The sequence below is a fragment of the Salvia miltiorrhiza genome, chromosome 8, assembly GCF_028751815.1.
Source record: "Salvia miltiorrhiza cultivar Shanhuang (shh) chromosome 8, IMPLAD_Smil_shh, whole genome shotgun sequence".
NCBI lineage: Eukaryota > Viridiplantae > Streptophyta > Magnoliopsida > Lamiales > Lamiaceae > Salvia > Salvia miltiorrhiza.
The window spans coordinates 36,347,616-36,364,750 of record NC_080394.1 but is presented as its reverse complement, the minus strand read 5'-3'; the positions used below and the strand labels follow the sequence as shown (position 1 = coordinate 36,364,750).

Here is a 17,135-nt window from a genome sequence, read left to right as displayed (position 1 = left end):
CTTTCCAGGTATGACCAGTATAGAAAATTGCGTGCAGCAATTGACAAGAATGAAGGTGGATTGGAGCTCTTTTCTCGTGGTTATGAGAAATTTGGTTTGTTCGCAGGTTTGTGGTGGACATTGTTATTTTTGTTCTGCTAATATGTTGACAGCCATCCAGAGACAATCATGTTTAACATCTTCTTGCACCTATGGAATAAGAAATTCTGAAGGTTCATTTTAGGCCATGTGGTTTTTTCTTGAAAAGGCATGTCCGCGTATTTTAAGATCTAATTGTTTTAGAAAGATTATGTGTAGGAATGCATGCACTTGGTAATATAAGTACTATATGAAGTTAAAAGGAGTTCTTCGACTCTTCGTTCATCATTCATACTCACTCTGGGGAAGGCTTACATATCCATCTTTCGTTGGGCATCTTCATATAACCTCTAATGATGCTGACCATGGCAATCCAATATTTCTCCATCATGATAAGACACCACTGGGAGAAAATCTCTTGGGAAATTCCACATGTTTTCTGGAGAAGGAAACACATCATGTGCTCATGGGATATAGAATGTTAAGTACTGACAGCCATATCAGAATAGAGGTTTGTACATAGCTGATAGCTGAGATTTTGTCCGAGCAGAAGCTTAGTCCTTAGTAATCTGTTAGTGGTAAGACAAAAAAATGAAAACTCAACAGATTTATGAATATGTTTGAAATATTGATGCTTTTGTATTGAATTATGAGAAGCCGTAGTATCTTATTTTCCAGTGTACCTATTACAATAATATAATCTTTTTTGTGTAAAGAATGCAGATTTACTTGATTAAAGAAATTTGATTGTTACGATGTTCCTATACTGATTTCCTGTAAACCTTTATTGACAGTGAGTCAGGTATTACTTACAGGGAATGGGCGCCTGGTGCCAAGGTTAGTGCTGCTCATTATTTTGTATTAAGTAGGTATATACTTTTCTTTTAGTTCAACCAGTCCTCTTCTCTTCTCTGTTCTAATTTAAGAAGCAGTCGCATTTTGGACTGTCATTTGTCCTCAAGTCAAGCTGATAAACAGCTGATGAAAGCCCATCTTTTGCTTCTTGCCCTAGTCTTTTTAGTGTCATAAGAGTTTTTGGGTCTATTGCTGCCTGAAGTGGTCACATATGAGACAATGAGACATGCTTGATTCCTTCAATTATTATTGTTTTCTTTTTTTATCTGGCGACTTTCTTCTTTTCCTCATTTATTTTATGGCTGCTATATTTTGACCATTCTTATCCTGCAGTCAGCTGCACTTATTGGAGATTTCAATAATTGGAATCCTAATGCTGATGTCATGACTTGTGTAAGCTTTTCCTCTTCCTTTCATTATTTCAAAATTCTCATCAAAAGTAGGGATCAGTATTATTGGATAAAGATAGTTTTTTTCTGCTTGAGTTCTTTAGCATTTTTAGACCACTACCAAATCTTGGTTGGATGTACTTTGCAATGTTAAAGCTGCTGTCCCATTTGCATGCATGATGATCAACTTCATGAATTTTGCCCACATGATTAGTCTGACAGGTTTTTTACAGAATGAATATGGGGTTTGGGAGATCTTCTTACCAAATAATGCTGATGGGTCCCCGGCTATTTCGCATGGTTCTCGTGTGAAGGTAATATTCATTGATACGAGTTGTGTATTCTGTATGTATTTTCTAATTAATAGCATATGATAGTCTAAATTATGAACTTCAGTTTCTTGCAGATTCTAAGCTTGCCGTAGTAACTCTCACCTAGATCTCTAACTGCACTGAAATCTGTTCAATCACTAAATCTTTATTACAATCACTTGTGCCTATTACTTTTTTGTGGTACTTATGACAAGATTATGCTATCTAATATTTAAAATGTAGATTCGTATGGATACTCCATCGGGCTTAAAAGATTCTATTCCAGCTTGGATCAAGTTCTCTGTTCAGGCTCCTGGGGAAATTCCATACAATGGAATATATTATGATCCTCCAGAAGAGGTATTCACGAATTTTTCTATGTTGTGCTTATGATATTTATGGCGAGCTGATTGACCTTTATGGTGACTGGAGAACTGCGAAAACAAGGCAAAAATAAGTGTATTATTCTTAACTCAGCTATCCAATGCTGACACTATCATAATGCAAATCTGAGCAGATTGCTGTTGCTTGCCATTCTGCAATGTTTGGTCATCTATATATTAATTAAGAGATACACTGATCATGAATGAACGAATTTAAGGGTTACACTAAAATGTTCTGCTCTCCTGAAAAAGTCAGAAAACATTTTTCCTTTTTTTGTTTATTAGGGATTAGTAGTCCTTTACCCTGGTATAATTTTAGCCTTCCATCGTTCTCAGGCTAATGATGCTCTAAATTTACTCTTTGCAGGATAGCATGTTTTTAAACATCCTCGTCCAAAGAAACCAAAATCACTGCGGATATATGAGTCTCATGTTGGAATGAGTAGTAAGGTGTGCTTCTCTTCTCTCAAATGTTATAAGTTGTATCTAAGCTCAATTAGGCGACTTATTTGGTGCCTTTTCTTTTGATTATGAATAAACTTAGCCATCTTCTGTATCTTATTGATGGAAATCCATATTTTCCTCAACAACTGAATGTAAATCAAGATGAAATATCCTTTTTAAATAGGCTTGGAATGGTTAGCAAAAATTGCATAAAAAACTTACCCTAAGACAAGCTCTTAAAGGTGGTATAAAAAATTCCTATTCCTTAGTTTTGTCTTCAAGCACACCAGACAATCCATAAACTTTTGGAAGAGTTACAATGTGTTCTTATCTTGAGTAGTGGTGCCAACCAAGAAGTTCAGACATATAATAACTTTGTTTGTGGACAAGTAAAAAAATTAGTTCAAAGACTTTAGATTTCTATAATTATACTGATTTCATGTTCAAATGCAGCACTTACATTTTATTTTCTTGATGTTGGATGCAGGATCCTGTTATCAATACATATGTAAACTTCAGAGACGAAGTGCTCCCCTCGCATTAAGAAACTGGGTTATAATGCTGTTCAGATAATGGCAATTCAGGAGCATTCATATTATGCAAGTTTTGGGTAATAGGCCTCACTCTAGTTATGCATTTTGCTCCTCATATAGAGCAATATCGTATATTTGCATGATTCGGTGAATTCTGTCCATTCTCATCTGCCTATTTTTTTCTGTATTTGGCTGCTGATTAAATTTTTATCTCATTCTTGCATCAGCTAACCATGTGACAAATTTCTTGCGCCAAGCAGTTCGCTTGGGACTCCAGATGAGCTTAAGTCTTTAATAGATAGAGCTCATGAGTTGGGCTTGCTTGTTCTCATGGATATTGTGCACAGGTATAATTATTTCCAAATGTAGAATTGTTGAAGTATAAGCAGGAATCCTGTCTTAATTACATATAGCTAAGAATCATGTCCACCAGAGATGTTTATGGAGAAGCTCATTTCATTTTTGGATATTACATTTCTGCTATCTATAGTCAGTCTTACATAAACTTCTGCATTGTATCAGAACGCCAGAATTTGTCCAGGGAGTGCCATGGGTGACCATGGGTGAACAATTATCAGTTTGGTGGGTGTTTTGATAATTTAAACTTATCTTTATTGATTTTAAAAAGAATTTGGGGTCAATGTGGTGGGGGGGAGACCCGGACGGGATGTTCTGCTGCATTAATTGTCTCTGCAAGCATCTTGGTTCATAGCTATTTTAGTGATCCAGCTTGCTGCTTGATCAAAAGAAAGCCGCTCTCTCTCTGTTTTTCCTAAAGAGTTATATTTTAAATTGATATTCTATGTTCTATTCATCTCAAAATTTTCTTGTATTCTGTTGCATCTCTTGTCGCTGTTTCTGTGTGTGATTGCAGATATCTTTTATTACCTTTTATTTGTCCAATTTAACTGAAAATTTTAATGCCTGCAGTCCATGCGTCAAATAATACTTTGGATGGACCTGAACATGTTTGATGGCACTGATGCCTGTTACTTTCACTCTGGATCGCGGGGTTATCATTGGATGTGGGATTCTCGTCTTTTTAACTATGGACCGTGGGAATATGTACTGTCTAGAATCAATGTTACAATAGATATTGTAGCTGTTATCCTGTTTGTCTAACGTGCACTTAATTGTAGGTTTTAGGTTTCTTCTCTCTCCAATGCAAGATGGGTGGTTGGATGAGTATAAGTTTGATGGCTTCAGATTTGAACGGGGTAAACATCAATGATGTATACCCACCATGGTTTAGGAGGTATTGTCTTTTGGTTAACATATCTGTTCATTTATTGAGTGATGTAGTTGATCAAGCAGTTATAAATTTATGGCTGTCTTTCAAAAACTCAATGCTTTCTTGAAAACTTCTATTCCACCAGTGACCTTTCCAATATTTGTTCCTTCAAGGAAACACAAAAGAGGTAGTATAACCTACTAGTTAAGTGAATCAAACGAGAATGGAATGTCAATTTTTAATAACCCGAACTGAAAGATTTCTCAAACTCCTTTCTGAATTTGTGCAAGATTCTAAGTTATGTTGAGCAAAAGAACATTGCTATCTTTGCATTTGTTATATCTTGTTTACATGACATCTTTCACACCTGTTGCAAGCCTATTCAAACAAATTTGTTTATTTCCTCTATCCACCAAAGCTTTCTCCGGGTAATCTCTGAATTCCAAGCCTTTCCTTTCTAGCTTGCCCAAACTCCTGTCACGATTTGTGCTAATTACCGAAGTCATGGTACAAACATTTGTTTTCTTCTTCTTTCAGATTCTGCACTCAATGGAGATTCAACTTCAGCATCTACTGTGACCATATTCCATTTATGCCCTCTCGTCTGGTCCTCAGTTCGATGATATGATCTAAACTGTTCAGTTCCATACTATGGTATGAGATTGATAGGATTTTTGAAATGGGAGCCAAGTTCTGTATAGATAAACCATCACAGATTGTGAACTAACCTTAAGGTGTAATTCAGCATGAATTTACAACTAGCCTTAAGCATGTGTTGAGTTTGCCATTCCCACAATAGAAACCCTGTCTCTTATAGCATTTTGAGCGTAATTTGTTTCTTTCACATCCTGTGCTCTTCTTTTAATCTGTATGCAATATCCAGACTAATGTATTCTTTGATGAAGGTGGCATTTACTGGGAACTACAACGAGTATTTGGATTCGCAACAGATGTTGATGCAGTGGTCTATTTGATGCTGGTCAATGATATGATTCATGGGCTCTTTCCTGAAGCTTTAGCGATAGGTGAAGATGTAAGTTTTGTAGATACAATTTAAAACAAAGTATGTCATGCCTAGTTTATTTTGTGTCTTATTGTTTGGATCGTTTTGGGTTGCGGTAGAGGGAAAACACTGGATTTGTTGAATAATATATTTTCCGCTGTCTTTTACTTTGAAGCTTAGTGGTAAAGATATGTAAGGGAGTGAAGATCCAACCTACAGGAGTACTTTTTCTCTAAAAAGTAGTTGCACACATACTTTTTTCTGATTGTAAATTTTGATAGCTTAAGAATTAGTTTCCAATATTTTCCACCATCACTTTTCAGTTCTTCTTATTCATATCCCTGAATAAAAGAAGATGCATATGCCTGCAAGCTGTAAACCTTTCTAAACTTTTTGTTATTGTAAAGTTGCAGAAAATTCTGCTGAGCTTAAGAAACTGTTGATGATTTCTTCGTATACCAATTCTTTGTCAGAGTAACAATCTTCATTATTCTAGAAAGACAGTGTATATTGCTGAACTTGCACTGCAGAAAATATTGATGTTGATGTCTGCACGTACCAGTCCTTTAATATATTCTCTTATATTCTATTAACAGAAATACCTTTTTCTGAAACATCTCATTGGAAATTTCGTTGATTTCAGGTCAGTGGAATGCCAGCCTTTTGTATTCCTCTTGAAGATGGAGGTATTGGATTTGACTATCGTCTGCACATGGCTATTGCTGATAAATGGATTGAGACTCTCAAGTATGTTACCCTTGACACTCTGGAACCTATTTAGTGACTTTAAAATGATAAATCTCTTTCCTTCCTTTGAGGCGCTGTTTATTGGTGATAAGATAATACTATAGTATTCAGTGATCTGATTCTATTAATGGAGCTATTTTTTCACTCATTTCCTGTTTTCCCCTAGGTTTATAAGACAAGCAACTATTTTTTTTATTTTAAATAATATCTACTTAAGTTGAATGCAATCTAACTCGCGACTTATACAACCTCAATTTTATGAACAGGACCTCTGTAAACTTCTACATTTTTTAAGTTGAAGAATTCAATTTTTAACCCATCACATTATAACATTGATTTTATTTTGGGACCACATACTGCTTCACAATCTAGTCACTCTTTTCCTTACTCTTTTGATTCAGGAAAAGGGATGAAGATTGGAAAATGGGAGATATTATACACACACTTACAAACAGAAGGTGGATGGAAAAATGTGTTGCTTATGCAGAAAGTCATGACCAAGCTCTTGTTGGTGATAAAACTATTGCATTCTGGTTGATGGATAAGGTCAGGCATACGTTTAAAGTGGCCAACATGTAACTGTTACTCTATACTTGAAACTTGAAAGCATGTAGGAATTTGATATAGTTGCACTATTTATGTTATATTTTGCCTTCACTAGAAACTGTGATTTTATATAAATATATACACATACTAATATATATAGGGTCAGGATCTGGTAGTAACCCTCTCTTAGGTATTATCGTAGTACCAATGCATTTTTGTGTATAAAGCAATGCGGTATTGTGTATATAATCATGCAGCTTTTGAAAATTGTATTACATGCATATGTGCAGTAATGTTAATGCATGTATGCAGTTTTGAATTCACATGTTTTGTGTTTAACGTTATGCTGTTGTAAGGGACTACGATACTACCTGAGGGAAGGGTTCTATATGATCTCACCCCTCCAAATATATATATATATATATATATATATATATATATATATCCAATGAGATTTCAGTTTTCTGTGAGAGATGAGAATAAAGAATAAGAATAAATCAATATAACCTACGAATAGCCGTATCTAGTTAATATGGTGAAAATCTCGTCTCCTTCAGGATTCAAACTCAGATGAGAATGCCTATTCATGTTTGACATTGATTTATTCGTAGAAATTATTGACTTATTTGCGTGTATTCTCAATTCTCAACACATTTAACTTTCTCAATGGAACCTCTCTCTCTCTCTCTATCTATCTATATATATATAGATAGATAGATATTAGCTATCTCTTTTCCTTTTTCCCTGTCTTTTTAGATGGGTACTCTCTTTTTCCCCTTAAAGTTTTTCCCTGTGGGTTTTCTTTCAGGATATGTATGATTTCATGGCATTGGATAGACCATCTACACCTGTCATAGATCGCGGAATAGCATTACACAAGATGATCAGGCTTATTACAATGGGATTAGGTGGGGAAGGATACTTAAATTTTATGGGAAATGAATTTGGACATCCTGGTAGGTGCACATTGAAGCATTTGCTGCACTACATGAATCATAAGTTCACTCTCTGACTGTCCTTTTAATGCGATCTTCCATTAAATCAGAGTGGATAGATTTTCCTAGAGCCGACCAACATCTTCCTGATGGCAAAGTGATCCCAGGAAATGGCTTCAGTTATGACAAATGCAGACGCAGATTTGATCTGGTAAGTTTTAAGGAATTCAATTACTTTTTCAAGTTGTTAGATTCACTTGAGCAACTGGTACTTTGCTTGGACATTCTGCTTAGCTTAGATGATTTGATGGTCTCAAGAAATATTTGAGCATCTAAGCAGGAGCTAGGACCTTACTATTAATGACAAACATTCGCCTGACTTAAGTTGAAGCATGAAAGATCTTTAGAATATGTGTGGCTTGTATCCAGAGAGGTGGGGGATGATCACTATCGTCGATTAGAGTAAAATCTCTACTCAAAAGCAGGTGAGAGAACTAGTGTATGCTTCACTTCCTTATAACTGGCAGATTACGGTTGGGCTAATGGCATAAAACATTTTTTATCTTGAAAAGGTTCAGATGTTTAGCCCTAATGGGATCTATAAACAAGTTTTTATTAATATAATAATGAGAGTTGCTGAGCGTACTGACAAAATTATGTTGAAAGAATATAGATGTTGGTTTTAGATGCAAGTGTTCAAGATTTCTCTTTAGCAGCTTATACTGTTCGAAACTGGTTATGAGCTCACAGCACTAATGCTAACAGCACCTAGAGAATTTTTAAAAAGGTTTATTGCTTTTGGAATTCAAGACTCTTTTTTGTATTATTAAAATATTGACTTTCCTCCATATGCAATTGTAATATCTTACAACCTGTGAAAATAACTATTAGATTGAGCCCACAATCTTGTTGTATTAGTATGAATGTGTGATTGCAAAGATGACAAACTTTTCACATAATGTGATATATTTTTGTATATACTTTCTTAGTTTTGTTCTATGCTTCTCGACTTTGCCAACCTTTTTTTATAATAGTAAATGAATGACATTCAGCATACATGAAGTATGCATTGAGAAAAACTGCTCCTCTACATGTTGAATACGAAACCGCTAATTAAGTATCCAGCACAATATGAAAATGATAAAGACTTCAGAAATATGGCATAATCTTTGAAGATCCATGATGAGAGAAAATAGACAAATAATACATCTTATCGTGCAATGAAAAGGTGAAAGATGGATCACAGCATGTTGCGGCTTGTTAGTATGGGCCTAGGTCTAGGCCTACAGATACAAATAAAAGCGCTTTACCAATTAGGTTGCTCTCTCTTACTGTTGCATTATGTCAACCAACTACTTATATGGTTGATATTGTAGGAATACTAAGGCTAAAAAGTAGCCCTAAGCCTCTCAAAAGTACATTTTTTGCAAGTTAATTTACCTTCTATATTGTCTTAATGTAAATGATGAATTTAGTATAAATACAGTGAGATCCTATGTTGAATAATCCATTTTGTCGGACATTCTTTGTGAAAGATATTTTGTGGAACACACTGTCGTGTTGCATCATCTTTGGGAGAGCCCTGCAGCAGTTGCATCTTTTTATCTTTAATGAACTTCAATGTATATCCAGGGTGATGCAGAGTATTTGAGATATCATGGATTGCAAGAATTTGACCGAGCGATGCAACATCTTGAAGAAAGATATGGTGTATGTATTCCTTGCACTGAGTTTCCTTGCATTAGTTGAAATAAGGGGTTTTTTATTTTTCATCTTTATGATGTAACTATCAACAATAGTCTTTTACGGATTCAAGTGTCTTAAAGCATACATTCTGCATATAGATCTGGAAAATAGACATGCATGTGTTGTAGTTGCTTCTTTTTTGGGGTGAAAGAACAAATAATTTTAAAGATTGCGTGACGGTGGACTCGAACTTGCGACACACTACCACTAGACCAGCAGATGCACATGTTGTAGTTTCTTCTGTTGTTTCATCTGATGTATCTGTAATAGCCAAACCTGGTTTAGCTCGTAGTTGGACATGTAAAAGAAGTGCTGTAAAAACCATAAAACATACTTGGGAACTGGTAAGAGCTTCTGGTTATTTTCTTGAGCTTGCTCTTAACCGAAACCTCACTCCAGTTTTGAATGCATTTGAGTTTATTTTTTTAGGTGAAATAGATATAAACAGCTAAAATTTGTTTTCTACAGTTCATGACATCAGAGCATCAATACATATCCAAGAAAGATGAAGGAGACAGATTAATTGTGTTTGAGAGGGGTGACCTAGTCTTCGTTTTCAATTTTCATTGGAGTAGTAGTTATTTAGATTACCGGGTAGGCTGCTTGAAGCCAGGAAAATACAAGGTACTTTGAGAAAACAATTTATTTTATAGTACTTCTTGAATATTGTTTTGTTGATACAGTTGTTGTTTAGCCCTTGAAGAAACAATATCCTTACAGCATGGCTATATATTTCAGGTTGTCTTGGACTCAGATGATCCACTATTTGGTGGCTTCAACAGAATTAGTCACGATTCGGAGTATTTTACTTTTGTAAGTTAATCATCTTGGGCTTTCACTGTGTTTCAAACTTCAATTAATAGACGTATAATTTCTTTTCTTTGTTCTGTGTTTGAGAACTAGTAATATCCTAAATCCAGTGGCTAACGAAATTAAAAATATATGCTTCTCTTTACTATTGATCTGAGACAAAAGGCTCTTTTACCTCTTTAAAATGTGATAAAGTCGTTTTAATTCTCATAAAAGTACAAACTCACCTTTTAAAGTCTCTCTTATAAGGGACAGAGGCAAAGTTTGTGAAGAATTTTCGGTATTGATATAACTGTTTCATCATATCATCTTACCTTCCTAAAAATATAGGTGCTCCACATCTTGATGTTATGATGGCATGTGTTGTTTAATTAAGAGATTTCGTATTTGTGGATATTCTAGTTAAACTTTTGCTTCTAATATGAAAGAAAATTGGAGATGGTTATAATAGCAGCTAGTGTTTAACTCAAATTGGAATAAAACATATACTTGTTCTGGGACTAACCAACCAGCAGTTTGGGTGATTTTATTGAGGTATAGTATAGCATATCTTCTAGTTAACTGTTCCATTGTTGTTGGTTTATAACTGGAGAACTATCATTTACACCCAACTCGAGATGTTCTCTTCAAAAATGAGATTTTCACTAGAAAATATTTCATTGTATATCAACTGTGCTAATAACATTTTCCTGGAAAATGATCTTAACAGGAAGGGTGGCATGATGACCGACCTCGTTCATTCTTAATCTATGCACCTTCGAGAACAGCAGTGGTGTATGCATTGGTAACAGATGAAGCGAAACCTGTTGATGTAGTTGTTGATGCTGAAACTAGTATTAGCGGTGTCTAGCTTTGTGGTTGAGGAGTTAGTGATTCTGGCTTACGACTCCACCTCCCTCCCCTATTCTGTCCACTGCAACTATCTGCGGCGCTCAAACCCTTGAAGAAGCAAAAACAAAGTCGAAAAAGAATGGAAACACAAGGAGCTAACCAGGTATAACTTAAATCTACCAGTGGCTATCTCAATATTGTCCGAGTAATAAAAGATCCAGCGTCTTTGTGTATGGGATTCTCTACTTGGGTTTTTCCATCACATCTAGGAGGAAATTATGCATCTCGCTTGGCGCTTGTAATGAATTCAGACTGAAAATTCCGACAACGATGCATATCATCTCCATGTATATTCCTTCGTATTCGTGGGTTTGATGATGAACACTCTTGGTTAGCACATACTAGTATTTATGCTGTAGCTGCTCCTCTTTAAAGCCTGAGTTATACTAAATAATAAGAGCCTGCCGAACTAATGTTTTTTTTTCTAATGTCGAACATGAATGAAATATCATTTTCGGTGGCTCAAGTCTTGTGTTTGATGGATCTTTACTTGTTATCCGACGTTTTTAACACAAATTTGAATAATATGGATTGATCCAATGTACAGTTAGGTAGTAGCATGTAATGTAGATAAAACCAACACAACACCTCTTTGTGCATTACACAAGAAGGCAAACACACCAAAACCATTAGTAGGGAAACATTGGAAAACATCATGTTAGTAGAGTTGGAAATCTAGGAGGTAACAAAACTAGTGTGGGAGGCAGAGGTCCTCTGCAACCGATGCAGCACGCTCGTGGGCGACGACGATGTGGAGAGCGACGACCTCAGCGCCTCCGCCAGCGGTCCACCCATCGGGGCGGACCGGTGAGCCGCCTCCCACGCCATGCCCCAATTCATTTGAGACCTTGAACCTTCACCGCCATCACCACTGCCACTGCCAAGCTTCAAGGAGAAGTCCGACGTCGAGATGGACAAGTTAGTAGCGGCATCGTCCGCCGCCTGATCAAGTGATCTAGGCCAATCGTGGAAGAAATGTCGAAGCGTGGGATCTCCGGCGTCGTTTTGAGGTTGAGATGGGCACTTAGTCTCGGGTATGGACTCCATAGGCCTGCAAATCAAAATACAAAAAATGAAAAGAGCATTGCAATGTAGGATATGAAAATGTGGAAAGTACCTTGGGTTGTGATTATGGTGGTGAAGGTCCACATAGGTTAAAGGCCCCGAAAGGCTAAAACGAGGGGCGGTGGCTGTGGGAATTTCCACAGGCTTTCTTGAACGGTTCTTGCCGCGGTGCATGTGGCGCTCGCAGTACTTCTGCGCCGCCACCACATCCCTGGAGCAGCGCCACTTCTTGCCGTCGGTCCGCCGGCACCTCCCCGGCTCAGGATCCATTGCTGCTTTCCCCCAATACCCCCACTGACCCATACAACATCAATGCATAATTGTATAATATATGTATATACAGAAGAAGGGATAAAAATGCTTACAAGAAGAAGGGTGGTAGTAATGGAGAGGGTTGCACAAGTAATAGGCAGGAGAGCCGACGAGGCTCTTCTTGACAAGATGGAGGAGCTCCGGCGGAACGGCGGCGCCACCCATGATGTGTCTGAATATGAGAGCTTGAAGCTCAAGCTCCTGCCACTGGGCGGAGCTGAAGTAGGTCCCACCCCCCATTCCTGCGGGAGTGGGGAGTTTGGTGGCGGTTGAGGAGAGAGGAACAAACAAGGGGAGTGGAGATGATGATGAGTTCAGTTTTGGTAGCTTTGCTGATGTTTCATGTTCTGACTCATCTCTCCATTGCTTCAGATTGAAATCCATGGAAGTCAGTCAGTTTGTTTCAGAGAGAGAGAGAGAGAAAGAGACTTTGTAGTAAAACTGAGTTTGGTGTTCAGAGAAAGTTAAAACCGCTTTTTTACAGCAACTTCGCAGTCGACATAAACTGACTATCTATTTATATATTGGTGGTTGTTATGAAAATATAGATATCTCTACACATTTCTTGAAAAGATGTGTACCATGTTTATATAATTATATTTCTATCTATCAATAATGCTCTGCTGCTTTTCAACATTATTATTGCTCTTTGGAAATTCTTTGAATTTTAACAATATTTCCTATAATTAATTATTTTCTTGATTGACATATCTAAGGAAAGACGACAAACACGGACATATCCCCATTTCAAGGCACATAAGTAAATAGATTAAAAAAACTAATACAAATAACTTTTTACCCTACTACTCCTATCTTCTAATTTGAATGTTTCCTATAAAAAGATAAAATTCTTCAACGGAAAATATATGCATCAGCATGGAATATGAATCAAAATATCAAATCCATGTTTGGGCAGCAGGGCACTGTGGGACAAGACACTTGCAAATGGAAAAAGTAAAGAAGAACCCTAGAAAATTCAGAAAGAGTAAATCCAAAAAAGAGTGGGGGAGAGAGAGAGAGACTGCGACTGAGAGCTAAGCCTGCAGGTTGTCTGTCTGGGCAGCTTTGGGAACACAATTAAAAGAAAAGAAAAAAAAAGCAGCTAGTAGGGTTTCGAGGAGGAAAAAAGCAGCTGCTCTCACTTTGCCTAATTATTTTCAACACCATTATTTAAGAGATTAGGTTTATAATGTAAAAATATATAAATGTGTGTAAATTTATATTTATTGTAATAAAAATTAATAAATTAACAAAGCAAGTAAAATTGAATCGAATAACTTAAAAAGAAAGGGGCCAAATCAAATGGAAAGTATGGATAAAAAATATTATTTCATCTGTTCTAATTCAATAGACCATAAAGTCGATTATGGAACGAATAGTTTATAATAAAATATGAGAAGAAAGTAATTTTTATAGGGTAAATTTGTGAAAAGAGTAAGAGAAAAATAAAGATAATAGTACTCCCTCCGTCCACGAAAGAACTTCCTATCTTTCTTTATTGGGACGTCCACAAAAAAACTTCCTACCTATTTTTGGACTATACCCCACCACTTATAATCCTCTTACTTTTCACTTTTCACAACTCCCAATATTAATTATAACATCTTTTCACCACTCCCAATACACTCAACTACCTTTTATCCACTCTCAATACACTCAATAATATTTTTTCTTAAAACCCGTACCACTCCCTCCTAGGAAGTTCTTTCATGGGCGAAGGGAGTATGTTTTAAGTGAAAGAAGAGATTTTGTGGGGGCCATAATAAATATGTACTTTATAATATTTGATGTAAGTAATAAGTTGTGTGAGGTTGTTTGTTATGTATAATTTTCTATTTTATAAAGTGATATATAGAATTGAGATATTCGAATAAAAAAATATGATCTAATCAATTGAAACGATTGACTACAGAAGTTTAGTGTGTTTTTACCTTAAAATTAACTTTCTGTATTTGCACAACAAATAAAAAACACGAGAGAGAGAGAGAGAAAAGGAGCTGACAATGCCAAATTCCATTTTCAGACATACCCCAGAAACAGAAACTGATCTCTGCATAGTTTCATCACCAGAAACTTAGTCAATTTTTGCCAAAGCTATTTAAGTTGCAGGTGTATATATATATATGACATACGCCAAAACAACATTATTTGTAGTATGAATTCACCACATTTATTTCATTTTTTTCGTTTCCAGCTGTGACAAGACTGCATGAATTTTTCATCGCACTTTTCCTTATTTCCGAGAATTTTCAAGAAACATTCAATAATTTCCACGCTTGTCATCAAGTAAAAACCTATTTTTACTTTGAAAACTTTTACCAGAGCCCATGTGAAGATGGAATAAAAATATAGGAGTACATGTTTTTGGTTGATTTTCATGTCACGACACGGCATGCGAGGGCTCTTTAAAACTGGAATTTATGTTTGAGAGAGAGAGAGAGAGAGAGAGAGAGAGAGAGAGAGGATTTGTTTTAGGGCTTATAAATTGGTTTTGTGTATTACTATATAGTTTAGAATGGTAATACCAAGATATTCTAGTTTGGCCCACTCTAATTATAATGTAATAAAGAAATAGGTTTCTCTAGGTGTTATTCTCAGAGATAAGATAATCTGTATTGGGAGATTAACCAAACACATATTGTTATGACATTAGTGCTAATCGCGAGGTCATTTCCAGCGTTTTGCTTTATGGTCAAATGTCCTACTTAATAATTAATTGCTAGCTTAATTACTTTCTCAACACATCTTCCGTTATAAACGGTGACATTTTGTATTACTATTATCGCATCGTTAATTTTATCACATTATAAGCGCATTGAAAAAATAATTATCATACATATGTCAATTGCACATAATATACTTATACAATCATTATTAAAATTTGAATATTGATATTTTTTACCCTGATTGTATGTAATTAATTTTAATTATAAAGTATACTAATTCATAAATTTGAAATTGAATAAAAACAATTGAAAGAATCTATATACTAATAGAAAAAGAGCTTAAGGCAGTCTAAATGTGCCGATTATCAAAGTGGGGGACTTGGTTTAAAAAATCTGGAGTGGTTTAACATCGCATTCATGGCCAAATGGATTTGGAGATATTTCTCGAATAAAAAGTTGTTGTGGATTCGGGTGATAAAGGCTTGTCAAGGGGAGATTAGCTGGGATGAAGGGGGTTTCTGAGTGGAGGGGAACCAAAGGTTGAGAACAGGTTGGTGGAAAAAGGTACTGAGCCTAAGTTGGGGAGAGGGCGGAAAATGGTTTAGAGAGAACAGGGAATTACAGATCGGGGAGGGAACATCGGTCCTTTTTTGGCACCACACTTGGACCGGAGAGACGAGGCTTATAGACTCGTTTCCGCGACTCTACCGCCTCAACAGTAATCCGGGAGGATCCATTAAAAGCATGGGAGATTGGGAACATGGCGAATGGGTTTGGAATCTAAGATGGAATCGACGCCTGCTGGATAGAGAACGAGCCCAGGTTCAGCACCTAAGTGCCCTCATTAGCAACACTCGTGTAATTGAAGGGAAACAGGACGGGTGGAGCTGGAAAGCTTCTCTAGATCCTGTTTCACGGTTAAGACAACATATAAGTTCTTGAGCTTGTCAACAAACCCCATCAATAATCGAAGAGAAGAGCCCGAGATGGCGACCGTTTGGAAAGCACTTGCTCCCACCAAGGCAATATCCACCGCATGGAAAGTTCTTAGAGGTAGACTGGCTACTTGTGATAACCTCTTGAAAAGGCAGGTGGCTATCCAACATTGAGAGCCTCTTTGTGTGCTGTGCAAATCAACGATGGAAACAATCGAGCATCTCTTGTTCTCGTGCCAATATATAGATGAAGTGTGGAAAGATACAGTCTCGTGGCTCGGCAGGCAGACGACATTTCATCACCAAGTAAAAGACCATTTCAATGCTTTCATTAACCTCGGAAATAAATATGATAAACGCTTCCTTCTTGGAGTTTGGATATGCTTGATTTGGTGTATTTGGAAAGGGCGAAACGACTGCAAGTTTAACAAAGTATTCTTTTTTCTGATAAAAAAAAGACACTTGTGGATTGTCTATTTTACCCTTGTTATATTATTTATTATTATATTTATAAAATATAAATCTTTTTTTTTTCAGAAAAAAGACTAGATTAGGGAAAGTTCAAGGTACCAGAAGTACCAAACCGATTACAACAGAAAAGGGGAAATAGCATTGGAGAACCAACATCTAAAATTGATCTCCACATCTAACAAATTAAAAACCTTATTCCAACTCCACAACCTCGCTTTGATTTCGCCCAACATTTTCTGGACTTCCCAATTATTGTTCTGGAATCTACTCTCATTACGACCTTTCCAAATAAGCCAAGTGGTGCAAGTCCAAAGAGCCTCAAGGAATTTCTTGTTGTTCTTACCTCTGCCCTTGTGAATAAAGGAGTGAAAGTGCACCTCAATGCAGTCCGACCGTGCGGTGTAGAGCCCGGTCCATTTCTGTACCTCGTTCCAAATCATTTCTGTCTTCGGACAGGAGCGAAACAGGTGGTCTGCCGACTCTTTTTCCTGGCAGCAAGCGTTGCACATGATTTCCACATCGTCTAGCGGAATGTTTCTCTTGCTCAAATTGTCACAGGTAGGCAGCCTATTTCGAAAAATTCTCCATGCCGTAACCTTAACTTTTTGAGGGGCGCAGATCTGCCAAGCTTTCGCTGCTCTTTTATTGAACAAGCTGCTCTCCTCTTCCTTTTTATTGAACACGGCCCAGAAAGTGGCCGACGCAGCCACAATGGCAAGGCTCAACTCGATCAATGAAAGCTGCAAGAAAGCCTAAAAAAACTCGACGCCGGCAAAGCACAAGA

General features: G+C 36.7%; 1 protein-coding gene and 1 pseudogene across 1 annotated transcript; one reads left to right on the top strand and one right to left on the bottom strand.

Annotated features, from left to right (window-relative positions):
* Window positions 1–864: 864 nt before the first annotated feature.
* Window positions 865–11,368, top strand: LOC130998409 (1,4-alpha-glucan-branching enzyme 1, chloroplastic/amyloplastic-like; annotated as a pseudogene).
* A 37-nt stretch (window positions 11,369–11,405) lies between these two features.
* Window positions 11,406–12,868, bottom strand: LOC130996553 (growth-regulating factor 3-like). Its single transcript, XM_057921830.1, has 3 exons — window positions 12,333–12,868; window positions 12,020–12,239; window positions 11,406–11,953 (listed from the first exon to the last, which is right to left on the bottom strand). The coding sequence occupies exons 1-3, from the start codon at window positions 12,661–12,663 to the stop codon at window positions 11,578–11,580; spliced, it is 927 nt and encodes a 308-aa protein (XP_057777813.1). The 5' UTR covers window positions 12,664–12,868; the 3' UTR covers window positions 11,406–11,577.
* Window positions 12,869–17,135: the final 4,267 nt, after the last annotated feature.

Bases quoted from the DNA above. Each gene is read 5' to 3' on its own strand.
- LOC130996553 (XM_057921830.1), bottom strand. From the start codon at position 12,663: ATGGATTTCAATCTGAAGCAATGGAGAGATGAGTCAGAACATGAAACA. The intron at 12,240-12,332 runs GTAAGCATTTTT...GGGGGAAAGCAG, and splicing joins TTACTACCACCCTTCTTCTT to CAATGGATCCTGAGCCGGGG. The intron at 11,954-12,019 runs GTACTTTCCACA...TTTGATTTGCAG, and splicing joins CACCATAATCACAACCCAAG to GCCTATGGAGTCCATACCCG.